General features: G+C 39.9%; 1 protein-coding gene across 5 annotated transcripts in view; it reads left to right on the top strand.

Annotated features, from left to right (window-relative positions):
• The window catches only part of DISP1 (dispatched RND transporter family member 1), a 128,024-nt gene that overhangs the window by 89,537 nt on the left and 23,332 nt on the right, over positions 1-15,155 (top strand). For all 5 annotated transcript variants that reach the window (XM_053308420.1, XM_053308390.1, XM_053308414.1 and 2 more), the window contains one exon: positions 10,784-10,813. Coding sequence is in view for 4 of the 5 variants with exons in the window: in XM_053308390.1 (XP_053164365.1) it covers positions 10,784-10,813 (30 nt within the window). In the remaining variant the exon portion in view is untranslated. The remainder of the gene's footprint in view (positions 1-10,783; positions 10,814-15,155) is intronic.

Here is a 15,155-nt window from a genome sequence, read left to right as displayed (position 1 = left end):
CGGCAGCCAGTTGGTCTCTGGGTCATCTCGGAGAGACCATATAACTCCTGTATTGAAGGAGCTACACTGGCTGCCAATATGTATCTGGGCAGAATACAAGGTGTTGGTTATAATCTATAAAGCCCTAAATGACTTGTGCCCTGGGTATTTAAGAGAATGTCTTCTTCGTTATGAACCCCACCGCCCATTGAGATCAGCTGGAGAGGTTCGTCTGCATTTGCCACCGGCTCGTCTGGTGGCCATTCAAGGACGGGCCTTTTCCACTGCTGCCCCAAGGCTTTGGGATGCACTCTCTAGTGAAATAAGAGCCTCCCCATCTCTGACAGCTTTTAAAAAGTCTTTAAAAACACATCTCTTCACCCAGGATTTTAATTAATATTGTTTTGATGGTTTTAATGCTCTTTTAAAATATTCTTTAAATTTTATTTTGTTGTAATGTTTTAAATTTTTCATTTTTGTTTTAACTAATGTTTTACTTTTCTGTTTTTATTTTGTTGTAAACCACCCAGAGATGTAAGTTTTGGGCGATCTAAAAATATGTAAATAAATAAATAAATAATATAACTTATCCCCTACAGTCAGGCTCTGTACCGAGGACTGAAAGTAGCCAATATAACACCAATTTTTAAAAAGGGATCCAGGTGGGATCTGGGGAATTACAGGTCAATTAGCTTAACTTCTGTTGCAGGAAAATTGATCAAAAGCATTCTCAAGGATAAAATTGTTAAGCTTATAGAACAACAGGCCCTGCTGTAGGAGAACCAGCTTGGCTTCCGCAAAGGTAAATCTTGCCACATGAACCTTTTGGAGTTCTTTGGGAGTGCCAACAGGTGTGTGGATAAAGGTAATCAAGTTGACATAGTATATCTGGACATTCAAAAAGTTTTCGACAAAGTTCCTCATCAAAGACTCTTGAAAAAACTTTGCAGTCAAGGGAAAAGGGGGCAGGTTCATGTGTGGACTGCTAACTGGTTGAAGGACAGGAAACAGAGGGTGGGAATAAATGGACAGTTCTCTAAATGGAGGGAAGAAGTCAAGTCCCCCAGGGATCTGTACTGGTACTGGGACCAGTGCTCTTTAACTTGTTCATAATGATCTAGAAGTTGAGGTAAGCAGTGAGGTGGCCAGATATGCAGATGACACCAGACTGTAAGTTTTATTAATAAAGATCTGTGGGAAATGTTCCAAGTGCTTGGACCAATATGATCAGGGGCCTTGGAGCACCTTTCTTTATGAGGCAAGGCTACAGCATCAAGGGCTTTTTAGTTTGGAAAAGAGGCAACTATGGGGAGACATGATAGAGGTATATAAAATTATGCATAGAGTAGGGAGAGTTGACAGAGATAATTTTTCTCCCTCTCTCACAACACTAGAACCAAGGGTGATCCCATGAAACAGAAGGCTGGGAAATTTAGGACCAACAAAAGGAAGTCGATATTTATATAGTGCATAATCAATCTGTGAAATTCTCTGCCATGGGATGTGGTGATGACCACTCGCTTGGATGGCTTTAAAAGGGGCTTAGCAAATTCATGAAGAACAGGTCTATCAATAGCTACTAGTCTGGTGGCTATAGGCCACCTCCAGCCTCAGAGGCACAATGCCTCTCAATACCAGTTGCAGGGGAGCAACAGCAAGAGAGAGGGCATGCCCTCATCTCTTGCCTGTGGGCTTTTCAGAGGTATCTAGTGGGCTACTGTATGAAATAGGATGCTGGACTGGATAGGCCTTGGGCCGGATTAAGCAGGGCTGTTCTTATGTTCTTATGCCTGCCCCATACTTGTGAGAAGCTAACTTCACTTGAGTGAAACTACAATAAGACATTCTTCTGTGGGTCAAATTTAATTCTGTTTCAAGGATGTGATAGAACTGTAAATTATTGTGGCTACTAATGATGGTTCTCCTATTTTTATTTAAGCTAATGAAAATAAATCTGCTTTTTAGTCCCCAGGGTCTCACACTTGGACTACTATGCATTTTAATACATCAATGTTAAATTTTAACCCAGTTTTACTCTTTCTTGATTTAATTTCAGTCTCCCTCACCCTCCCAGCCACACATGAAATAATGAACTACTGGCATTTTATTTGGATGCAGCCTCAAATTTTTTACTTTGCTTTCCTCTTAATGAAGACACCAGGTTGAGGTAAAGAATTTTTTCCTCAGGAAATTAAGTAGGTGTCTAAACAAGTTAAAGAAATTTTAATAAGCAGGCATGTCAGCAGTGAGTCAAACTCTTTCCTGGAGATATAAAGAACATTTTTTGGTATGCTGCTTGAGGCTGAGTACAGGTCTCATGCTTTTATAAAAAGTTTTAATAGTACTGTATTCTGCTGGACTCCTGTACCTGTAGGAAAACTGAAAGAAACTGCAACAAAAGCAGAAGAAAAAAATGTGTCATAACTTTACTAACTATGTACCAACCTTGTTTATCTGAATAGCCTAGGCATCAGCAAAATCCCTCAGTGGATACACAGAAGCACTATTTAGAGATGTATTGACTTAGGCCAAAAGGGCAATGTATTTAGAATTGGAGTTCAAAGTGTTTTGAGTGAGAGATTTTCCTGGAGAGCTGGAGAATATCAGATTCATTTTTTGAATCTTTGACAAAGCAAAGCAAATTCTGCTGATCCATAACAGCTATTGCCATTCTACAACCTTAGAAGCTATGGTGTCTTAATAAAGAGCTTAAGGTGTTTTCAATAAGTACATGGAATACCTTTTGGAAATCCTTTTATCTGTAGTGGGGGAAACACACACGCTTGACTAGTATCCAACTCCCAAAATGTTGTAGACTTTAATCATTTGCACTTATGAGAAGCTTTACATGGTTAGCCTTAAACATAAATTAAACTTTTAATGCATCCTTCATGCCCCTCTTGCTTTAATAAATATATATTTTGGGTTTTGCTGAGTCATTTGAGTTTCCTCTCAGAGATGCTCTCTTTCAGCATTGACCTTGTCATGCTGTATGAAAAGAGAAAGGGATGACAGATAAAATATTTTATGGAAACCCCTTTTTTAACCAGAAAAGCTCTTGAGAGCCACTTGGTCATCACTTGGGTCCCATTACACCTATATTAATTTTGCTTCAGTTATAGAAAGGGATATGGAGAAGAAACATAAGGATTTTAGCTTGTGAAATACCTTGAAGTAAAATGTCTGCTTCAAATTAGATATCAGCCTGTTCTCAGTTTGTGATTCATAATAAGCTTTTTAAAATTATCTTTGAATATTTAAACTTGTACACCAAACTGTATTTTCCCATTAGTGTCTTGGAAGTGGGGGGTGGTGAAACATGACAGGAGCTAATTTTAGAACCAAACTACACTATGTGCACAAATATGTATAACAAAATCCTGACTACCATGCCTCTTTGAATAAAGCAGCTTTCGACAGGAACAACTTGAAGAAGATAAATAGCTGTGTGATGCATTTTTCTTTGTACCCCTTCAATTCTTCTCCCCCCATGGGCTTCCAGATGTGTGTGTGTAACAAACATGCATCATGTAACAAACATGATATAACAAACATGTGTGTAACAAACATGCATAACAAACATGCATCTCAGCTAGCAGTCAGAAAAGCAGATGCTGGACAGAGAGGAAAGAAGTTGCAATTTTCTTTTCTTTTTTTAAGGTGAAAACCATTTTACATGAACAAGTGTCAGGGGCAAAGCAGCTTATGGGCAGAGCGGGATAATTTTTAGTGGAGAAATGGTGGAGGGAGAGAGATACATTTTACCAAGCTAGGGGAAAGTTAAGCTTGCATGCACATTTACTTCTGCTAAAATTGCCCCTCCAGAAGCTACTTTGCCCTAATATAGTTTGTACGTAACACATTCTCGCACATTGTATTACACTGCTTTGCCTATCTGAACAGATTCATAAAGCTCACCACTAACAATAGCAACATAGGAAGCTGCCATATACTAAGTCAGGCCATTGGTCAATCTAGCTCAGTATTGTCTTCACAGACTGGCAGTGACTTCTTCAACGTTGCAGGCAGGAATCTCTCTTAGCCCTATCTTGGAGAAGCCAGGGAGGGAACTTGGAACCTTCTGCTCTTCCCAGAGTGGCTCAATCCCCTGAGGGGAATATCTTTCAGTGCTTACACTTCTAGTCTTCCATTCATATGCAACCAAGGTGGACCCTGCTTAGCTAAGGAGACAAGTCATGCTTGCTACCACAAGACCAGTTCTTCTCTCAAGACTGGAACCCACAATATATGGGGTTCTGACTATGCTTGTTCATTTTAAACAGTATAGCTCACAAGTGATCCAAATGAGCTATTTATATGCGTACAAAGTAACTGTACTGTGCAGGCTGGGTTTTAATTAAAAAAATATTTTTGGAAGAGTTTGATTCTACAGTTAGCACAGCTGATGAGGCAAGAAACTTTTAGAGTTGAGCAGCAGTTTATCTTGTTGAGACAGAGTTCCTGTAACAGACTGCTTGAAATAAATCTTGTGCAATTCCATATGTGTACACTTTTTAAAAAGATTGTAGCCTATTTTCAGCCCTTCTCTCTGTACTGTTGTGTCATCTTTTGTGCCATGCTTTTAGAAGCCTACATTAATTTGCTTTCCTCCTCCAAAACCTTTCTTAAAACCCACAACTCCTTCCACAAAGTGTTTTCTGGACTACTGTGCCTTTCCTTACCAAGCACCCCTTCCTTCCCCCAAAATATCTGCTTCTCTTTATGCCTTTATCAAACCTCCCTTCCCTTTTGCTTTGTTAATGAGGCTCAGTTCTAATGCTAAGGGCATGCTTCAGCTCAAAGTATGCAGAGGGCAAAACCTTTCATCAGTATTATTGACTATGGTACTAGAAAACCTCATCCCATGTACCAGATCCACTGTGCCTTGTGTGCATAAATCCAGCTTCAAGCAGCTTCCAGTTGTGTTGAATTTTTAAAGCTGAAAATAGGCTAGATAAGCAGCATAAGAGCCTGCTGAGATTTGCAACCTTGCATTGGATGCTTGAGCCGAAGTAGCAACTATATGTGAACCTGATCCTCTAAGTCTTCTCTATGGGACATGATGTGATCAGTTCATGAGCTGGTAAGATATGCAAACCCCATGAGCCTGTTCAGATATGTTGTGGTGAGCTTTTGTTGGCATGGGATCAAACTATGGAGGCCCATTCATCTACTGGAGTGCTGAGAAAATGGCGAATGAAAGCAGCCAAGCAATTCTGAACCATGCTTTGGAAGTTCAGACTCCAGATTGATAACTGTGGTAACAAAGTATACTTAAAGCAAACCATGGCTGCAGATGATACCTGGAGATGGGGCTGTAGCTTGGTGGGTAGAACACAAGCTTTGCATGTGGAAGGCTCCAGGTGCAGGGATCAGGAAAACCCATTTGGAATCCTGAAGAGGCACTGCTGGCCAGTGTACACTTCCTGTGAAGTCAGCAGAAGTGTTTTATTCTCCAGTAAATTCATAAGTACAAAAACCACTGCATGTATCAGTATTACAGCCTGTGTATTCATGGCATTATGCAGTCTTGGCTAAAATTGCATTGCATGGCATTCTTCATTTTTTATCCAATGATGTACATTCTCATTTCCTTACACAAAGATATTCCCAGAAAATTTAAGTAGATGACAGTCAGGAAAATAATGCCCACCCAATATTTTTTATAATTAATTAATGGAAAGGTAATTTATATTAAAACTCTGTATATTACTGCCCTATGAGTGATTTCTGACAAATTCCATTTATTCTGGAACTCAAACCCTGAGCAAGATTGCATCCACTTACTGTTTAATCCCTTTGACTTCCATGCTAGAGGTTAATGGTTTTAGTGTTCAAAGATTGCCAAGAGTTTGCAACAGTGTACTTTGGTGATGTAGTCCTATTTAGATTTAGAGAAAACAGCTGAAACATTTAGCTTCAGTTTTAGGGGGAAGAGAAGGAAAGTAGTTTAACCATCAATCTCTAAGAAAATGCTTAGGTAAAAAATTCAGATTGTTACCAGGGTATGCTGTGATGAGACAGTAATAAGATCTCAGGATAAAAGCAATCTGGGTTGGTTTAAAAAAAAAATTCAACAAAAGAAAAGAGCCTTCAAAAGAATGCAACCAAATCCATACTTTCATCTGGACTGGGCTACTACAATCATTGCTTCACATTTCATTTGAGTACTCTCTGGGTTTCTAGCAGCTATTATCAGTTGCTGGTAAATCTAGGAGAACAGAAGCAGGCACATAAAAACAGCAACTTTGAAAGGTAATTTAAAAGACTAGAGTGACAAGTTCAAATTGAAGACATCTCTGGCAGTGAAAAGTACTTAAGAGGTGGTTATGACAACTTTGACTTATTTGTGTTACGTTTCAAAGAGCTTTTCATTGAGGGTAAAGAAAAATGAATGCAATATGCATGGATTCCCCCCTGTGCCTTTCTATACTTCCTACTGGCCGGTATTTCATATAAAGCCTGCCTCGCTCTCCTCACTCACAAGTTGCACCACTTGCGTGGGCTGCCTGGAGCAGCGGTGCTGTCACATGTGTGCAGTTGCACGAAGTGCTATGGCCGGACAGAAGCTGCTGTGGCTTAGCAGCCTTCTTGCCTGGCCCAGCCCGGCCCCACCATGCCTGGAGCAGATTGGGTAATCAACACAGCACTTGCACAGCTGCACAACCCACGTTCAGCCGCCCGGGGTGGCAAGGGGCAGCGGTGGCCCCCACCCCACCCTGGGACATTTGCAAACATCATTTGGGAACCCAAGGCCTGTGGGAAACAGGACCCGGAAATCTAGGGGGAAGGGCACCCCTGCGTACAGTCCCAGTTTCCTTGCTGTCGGGTCTGCTGATTTTTAGGCCACTTCATAGCTTTGTTAGATACGGCTAATACAGAGTGGTCAGTGGATATTGAGTGAACAGAATTCCATTTCCAGGTCAGTATGAGTTACAACATCAACTATCCTGCATGAGTCCATTTAACCATCTGCAAATGGGAATAAATAATAATTTCAGGAAATAGTAATGTCCTCACACCCTTCCCAACAGGCTTATTGTGATGAAGAATATGGTAAAGAACAGCAAGTCCTCATGTCCACTGGAAAATACTATGTAATTTAGAATATTCACCATCAAGTCCTGACATTTCCCACTCAGCTCAAGGCATAAAGCCTCCATTACATGTAAAAGTGAGTTTTAGCATCTGCTCTGATCCATTGTTTTACAAACCATGTTTGAAAGGTTTGATCTCTGGGACTTTTTCACATGCTGCCATGGGCCCTTATTTTCTTCAGCACGGTAGGTAACCTGGGGATGGGATTCTAGCTGGCCTAGTGGGCTTTCTGCTTCCCATTTTCCATCAGTGTGCGGAAGAATGTCTACCACACACAAACAGTAGATTCATTTGCATACACATGTTGAAATAGTGACCTTGCTTTCAACAGATTCCAGGTTGATCAAGTAATGGTTGCTTTCCAAAATAATAATATTTCCTTTTTCCTACTCCATCCTACAGATGACTACAGTGTGTTTTCCAGAGCAGTCTTCTTAACCATTCTGAAAGTGATGTTGGTTGACTAATCGCACATTGAGCTTTATCCATCACATGCAGTCTTGTAGGAAAAAGCCTGGTTCGTTAAGCCAAACCAAAAAATGAAACTTTACCACTTACCAAATCAAATGCAGTTCTTTGGTGATTAAGCTTCAAGCCAGTCTCTGCACTTTATATATTTATTTGTTAGTAACTGACTTTATAGGTAGCATTTAAAAATAATTTACAACATCTTTCTGGAAACAAGAGGCCAGAATCCAAAGAATTGCAACATAACACTTTGTTTAAAAAAAACAAAAAAACCCTGGCCATCCCTCAGCAAGGCTTCATGCCAGTTCAAAGCACCACTTTTGAAAATGCAGGGGAGTCTCCAAAGCAGTTTGTGGTATGGCATATTCAGAGACAAAAAGTGGCAGATGGGAGGAACCTCACTGGGTACTTTTAAGCCCTTGAATGTATGCCTAAACTTGTCTTGGTATCCCGGCATTCCCCCTTCTGCTTCTTCTGTGCTTTTAAGCATATTCCATACTGCACAAAATGATGAAGTCCTTCAAGTCTGAAGAGGTTAAAGGTCACACCTGCCATCAAACTGTTTTGTTTCTAAAACTATGCATTTAAAAAGCTTTATACCAAAATGAATTCCTGCACTGTAACCAATATGTTGCAGCTGTTTATGACAACTTTATTATATTGGCTGGTTAGAAACGTTAATCCCTCTTAGACGTAAAAAAATTGTTAGTTATGCTCAAAAATACAAAAATGCATAGCAAAATGGATCTTTGCCGCTTGGTTAGTAGATACTGATGTGCACAATTTTAAAAGCTATATGCTTTAATTTGTTTTGTTTAGAAACCCTTCCCTTAAATGTAAAGACCAGTGTCTGGAAGAAGTGCAGTGCGGGCTGGGGGATTCTTTCTCTTCATGAGAGCATAGTTAACACAATTTATCCATATAGTAATGTAAAGCCCATTCCCAAAAGTGTTTGGTACAACTTATTAATATAACAAATCCTATGAAATGCCTAGCTGGAATAATAGTGAATCACTATGGTGGGAAAGGAGAGCTGGTCTTGTGGTAGCAAGCATGACTTGTCCCCTTAGCTAAGCAGGGTCCACCCTGGTTGCATATGACAGGGAGACTAGAAGTGTGAGCACTGTAAGATATTTCCCTCAGGGGATGGAGCCACTCTGAGAAGAGCAGAAGGTTCCAAGTTCCCTCCCTGGCATCTCCAAGATAGGGCTGAAAGAGATTCCTGCCTGCAACCTTGGAGAAGCCGCTGTCAGTCTGTGAAGACATTACTGAGCTAGATAGACCACTGGTCTGACTCAGTATATGGCAGCTTCCTATGTTCCTATGGTGCAACTGTAGGTATGCTGAATGGCATTGCAAAAATGTGTGTTTAAACTACAGGGGCAAATACCTAATATGGAAGAGAAAAATTCTTGAAAATAATATAAGAAAAACTTTATAATGTGTTTGCTCCTTTGGATGAGTCACTGTTTTAGTTACAGTGGGGCTTTGTCTTTATTTACATGTTGTTGGGGTTTTTTAATAGATCCAGAAGTTGGTCTGTTTTGATGTTACTTTTATTTTGATGATTTCAATTATTATTGTTTCTTTGTAATGTTTATTTTGTTAATTGCCTTGATTGCCTGTACAGGTAGAAATCATTTATTTGATTTGTATAGGGTGAAGTTGTGTAACTGATCTGCATACAGTACAAAAAACTTGTAATAAACGGTATTACTACATGGCAAAAAACTAAAACTAAATCCTGTACTGTTTCCAAACCAGAAACAGAATATCTTCAAGTAAACTTCTGTTGAAAACTTGGTCCAGTAGCTTAGGAGCATACAGAAGCACCTTTTAGCTCTGATCTCCTCTGTGAAGTTCCTGTTTCACCTGAAGCCATGGCTTAAGTTACTGCTTCTGAACATCTGTTTGTTATGTTTGTCGTGTCCATATATCTGGCATTTTTCAAAGGATTTGCAGCTTCCCCAGGAGGCCCGTTTTAGTCATCTGATTACAGTTTTCGAAGCAGGATTTGAATAGCTTCTTCAAAATATGAGCATGAACCTTCCCTCCCCCCCCCATGCCCAATGGGAGCAAACACTGCTCCAAACTCTTAATCAGGCTCTCCTTTGCTACTGAAATAATGTTAATAGATTGGTTTTTTAAAATTATTATTTTGTTCATTTGGCCTGGCCTTCCAGGATTTTTAAAATGTTTTAAAGGGTTTTCAATGTATTGGGTTTTTATAAGGTTTTGAATTGTTTTATTTTTAGCTGTTTTATTGTATTTTAAAATTTTTATTCCTGATCATTGATTGATTTTAACTGGTTTATGGTATTTATGAACCGCCCTGAGCTATTCTGTAAGGGCAGTCTAAAAACCGAACAAATAATTAAATAAATAATAAAAATATTTGAAATATTTATACCCCACACCTCCAGTACACTACTGCTTGGGGCAGCTCACAACAATAACAGAATAGATCGAACGTAAAATACAAGATTAATAAAGCTAAACAAGTTAAAATACTTGGTTAAAACCACATTTACAATTACAATTTTTTAAAATTTTAAAATTAAAATTTATTAATAAAAAGCTAAAAACTGAGAACTATAAAAACTAAAGAACCTACCAGATATAAGCAGCAGATAAAACATTTTTTTTAAACCCTCTTTAAAGAAACACAAAACATTGAGGGAGGGATTCTTGTACTTATAACAATCCAAACAAAGAGCTTATGCTTTCTGTTTTGGTGCATTCATACATTACTATTTTCTATCAGTGAAGAAAGGCATGGCCATTAAAAGCAATGCTGCACAGGAAATGCTTTTTATAATTAAGCACTTGTAATAGGAACAGGGATTTTAAATTTCCTGCTAGTTCTTTCCTAACAGCCAAACAACTTTGTGTTCTAAAGAATGGCTTACAAGTTTGAGGTTGCCTTTGAAAACGTGCTTAGGAAATCTTTCCATATTCATTCTGGGAGTGGAGAGTGCAGTGTGTTTTTTTCCTTTCTCTTCTTTTTCCTTGTTCAGTTTGCTGTGGTTTTACAAGCTCTTCATGACTGCAAGTGCATATGGTTTACATGCATTAAAACACTAGCAATGTGTAGAATTCTGAAAAGCAACTTTGTTTCATTCAATCCTATCAGAGCTTATTGATAGTCTAAAACTTGTCTGGGGTGGGGTGGGATAGGGGTTGTAAGTAATTAGTATATATGTCACCTACCTAAAATTACAATGTGTTTGATTTTCAGGCCCGCCAGAACGTTAACACTGCCAAAAAGGTAGGATACAGCCTCTTGTGAATCCTTTGCATGTTTTCTCTTATGGTTTGATGCACTGAATCAAAGGTGAAGCAAAAGACCACATGCTGCTTGTGCAGCAGGACTGTTCACTACTCAGAACCTAAGAGTAATGGGGAGTTTAGACATCATGGTTTTGTGTGGCAAGAAGGCTTGGGAGGGGGAACATCCTACAGAAGTGTGTCTGAAGCCGTATTTTAGTGGCATTTGGCAGTTTTTTATAGAAGTTGATGTATATTTATGGTTTTTGGTTATCCAGAGTAACTAATGAGAACATCAAACCATACAAAACCCATATGAGGGGGGGAAATAAAGCACGAAATAATTGCATCATAGCAAAGACTAACTTCTACCAAATTGCCACTCTAAATGGAATGCTCCTTTAAACAAAAATTGCTTTGAACATGGATGGAGATTCCTGATTAAAGCAGGATAATCTTCCCTCGTTACTTTGGCTCACTTTGTATAGAAGCCAGATTGTTACGCCATGATTCCATCATGCGCTCTAATGTGGTGAACCAAAGTGGGCCGCATTAGAGTGGCGGGCACAATACCGGTCAGCAAATTCTGCCCCATGTAAATGCCTCATATGAAACAAACATGACTGTAGCCTTGCCATGATTCAACTCCACATCCTCCCTGCAGTTGTCTTCTTCTGTTAAGGGCTGAGTTGGCGGGGCGGGAGGTATTCATCTACTTTGTGTTGTTCCCGTTTCTGATTATACCTTTCAGTTCTAACTGGCATCCTTTCTGTTACTGAAGTTAATTTTTCAGAATTGTGCCCCATGACACCTTTGTTGTCCAGATACCCCAAGGTTGCACTCCACACATTCCTGTGGTGACTAATGATGTGCACAAACCGTTCGGACGGTTCAGCGGGGTGTGTTTTAAGGAGCAGGGAGGGTGCCCGTTCCCCCCCCCCACCGCTTTCCCCCTGCTGGTACTGTTGCCAAAAATGCTGGCGCGGCGCTGCTGCGGTCAGCGTTGTATCAGAAATGGCCTGTGCGCATGCATGATGTGTGCACCCGCATGGGTCACTTTCAGTACAATGTTGACCAGGGACTGCAAGGAGGTACGCAGGTTTCTTGCCACCGTTTCTGGCAACATTGCCAGTGGGGGAAGTGCAGTGGGGGGGGATGGGCACCCTCCTCGTTCCTTAAAGGTAATTCCCCTACCGCCACCACTGCCGGTCCTCTGAACTGGTTTGTGCACATCCCTAGTGGTGACTTTAGGCCTCATTTTTATCATGGAAGGGACCTGACTGCCTCTCCTGAGATGCATATAGGAGATTCAGGGTCAGATCATTGGATTTATGAAATTCATTGGGTAAACTAATCTTTAATTACCTTACATACTTGTAAGGATAAATAAACATGGTAGGTAACTTCTGTATTCTTTACTGAAAAGTGCCATGGACTACTACCACTACAAATATTTATATACCATTTTTCAACAAAAGTTCTCAAACTGGTTTACATAGAAAAGTAAATAATAAATATGGAACCCCATAACTAATTACTTCTGTTTTTACTTTCTTGCTGCTCTCCATTTCTCTCTTCTTCAGGAGAAGAGAAAGGGGTTAAGTGATGGGTAGCCTGATCCTATGCAAAGTTAGGTTTGTTTATTTATTGCATTCATAGCCTGCTTTTTCTCCAAGGGGCTCGTGGCAGTGTTTGTGGTTCTCCTTATCCTCACAACAACCCTATGAAATAGGCTAGATAGAGAAGCAACTGGCCCAAAATCACCCAGTGAGTTTCATGGCTGAACAGGAATGTGAACCTAATAAATCAGGGTCTAATAAATCAGATGAGTATAAAGAAAATTAGAGAACAAGCCATAGTTCAGAATAAAATAAGAAAGCTCTACAGTTCTACTACAGTTGTTCCTTATAACAACTGCGTAGTCAAGACACCTTTCATTGCCCAACTTCCCTTGTAGAAATTATGGGCAATTAAATGAAAATAAATGAGACTTCTTTAAAGCAGGTGACCACTGAAAGGCCTAGAGCAGAGTTTCTTAACCCTGGGTCCCCAGATGATGTTGGACTACTAGGGCTGGTGGGAATTGTAATTAAACAACATCTGGGGACCCACGGTTAAGAAACCCCGGCCTAGAGTACTCTTCCTCCATTGGTCATCCAGCCCTGCAACTATATTGAGCCATTTTCTACAGGTCCCACTGAACATCCTGACATAGTTGGAATAGTTCTTTCTTTTACCAGGGAACTGGTCTGCCTGTCCTGTTATGAGTTAGATGTATACGTTTTTCAGAAAATGTGTTCAGTTTTGCTTTGCTAAAGAAACAAATACCAGGCAATGTGAAATATTTCTCAGTATGGTGTTGACAAAAGGAAGCTTGAACGGCTAGGGCTATAAATCCATGTTTTGAGGAAAGAGAATCGCTGTTCCTCTCCATAACACACATGATTGAGTTGCTTTCCTGCTGTTTTGTGTTCGAGGTGGGAAATCACTTTTGCATGCTTCAGGCATTAAAAGGCACAACACTAATTAACAAAAGGCTGTGGTATCATGTTGAGTGTGAAAAGCAAGGAAGAATTCAAAAGTGTGTAGGAGCAAAAATTTGCTTTTAACAGCACCATATTGGTGTTTGCTAATTTGAGTCCTTGGTGACTTGAATTTTCAGTGGAACAAAAGTAGAGAAGCACATTCACAGCTTGCTGTCTGCCTAATTAGTCTTTCTGCGTAACATTAAGGAAAATTTCCTGTAATGTTTGAACAAAATTCAGCCTGTGAAATATGAGGTAGATCTGTGGTGTGCCCAAAGTGTAGACAAAAAACCCCACCCCCAATATAGTAGCAGAGTGATGGACATATAAAGCCACTTTTATATGTCTCCAAACCATGGAAAAATTCTTCTAGCTCAATTATACCTCATAAAATTTTGCAAAGTTGTCAGACATGTCTTTTAAAGATGCTTCTTTTATTACTCATATTAATAGCAGTTGAGGTGCCTTCATAGTCATTTGGTAATGACAATTTAGTGCCTCCGTGTAAAGCATTAAATTCTTGTTCCCAATTTATTTATAAAAACAGGAAGGAACCAGAGAGTTGCTTACAGAAGCAAGACAAGACGTGCTTATATCCCTTGCTAGCAAGGATTTTCTCAGACCAAAATGTCAGGTGTCTTCATAGTCATTTGCTAATACAATTTAGTCCCTCCATGTAAAGCATTAAATTCTTGTTCCCAATTTATTTATAAAAACAGGAAGGAACCAGAGAGTTGCTTACAGAAGCAAGACAAGACATGCTTATATTCTTCACTAGCAAGGATTTTCTCAGACCAAAATGTCAGGTGTCACCCCCTCCCATTGCTGAGTTCAAGGCTTCCTGTCTAAGTGAGATGCCTGTATAGACAGTAGCAGCATTGTACTGTTGAATGCATGTGAAAGAGAAATACTTACTTCGGATGATATGGGAGTTTAGATATCATTTTTAGAAACTGGACACAGTAAACATCCATAAGCATAGTTAAGATTCCTGAAACAAAGTTCGTCTGACAATACACCAATGATGGAACACATAAAAAGGAAAACAAGAGGCTTGTGTGCAAAGAGAATAGAACTACCACATGTTTAGTGCTTCTGTGGTGTTGGCTTTTAAAAACAAAACAAACCCATAAATAGAAGCTATGGGATGGGTGAGCAGGAATCTATCTGTATCAAGCCCCTGCCATGGGAAGATTTGAATCCACTAATTCAGAACATAAGAAGAGGCATGCTGGATCAGGCCCAAGGCCTATCTAGTCCAGCATCCTGTTTCTCACAATGGCCTGCCAGATGTCTCTGGGAGGCCCACAAGCAGAAGATGCATTCCTCCTCGCCTGCTGTTGAACACCTGCAGCTGGTATTCAGAGGCATCCTGCATTTGAACCTGGAGGTAACCTTCAAGACTAGTCGAGTTGTCTTCCAGGTTTACCTTTCTCATGGTGCATTTGGTAATCTTCTTATATCATGGCAGACAGTATCTGGCCAACTTTAGTCACCTTTTCTTTTAAGTAAATACAGCTAGTCCTTTCTCTTTTCATCATGTCTTGCATTCCAAACCATTAACTGGGTTTCCTGTGAATCCTCTCTAGTTTGTTGGTGTCTTCCTTAGGTTGTGGTGACCAAAACAGAGCATAATTATCTGAGGATTACCCTCTCAGATTATCTTTGGAGGGTGGTTTCCTTTTATGTCTGTTCCAAATAGTTCCAGTTAGCAAAGTGCCAAGGAGCATTTTGCAAAATGTTTTGTAGCATTGTTACATTGAAGCCCTCGGACTTTCACAGAGGAACTAGAGCCAGCCACATCTAAAGTTACGATGT

The sequence above is a fragment of the Hemicordylus capensis genome, chromosome 1 (genome assembly GCF_027244095.1).
Source record: "Hemicordylus capensis ecotype Gifberg chromosome 1, rHemCap1.1.pri, whole genome shotgun sequence".
Taxonomy (NCBI): Eukaryota; Metazoa; Chordata; class Lepidosauria; order Squamata; family Cordylidae; genus Hemicordylus; species Hemicordylus capensis.
The sequence above is the reverse complement of the archived record's forward strand: the minus strand, read 5'-3'. Positions and strand labels throughout refer to the sequence as shown.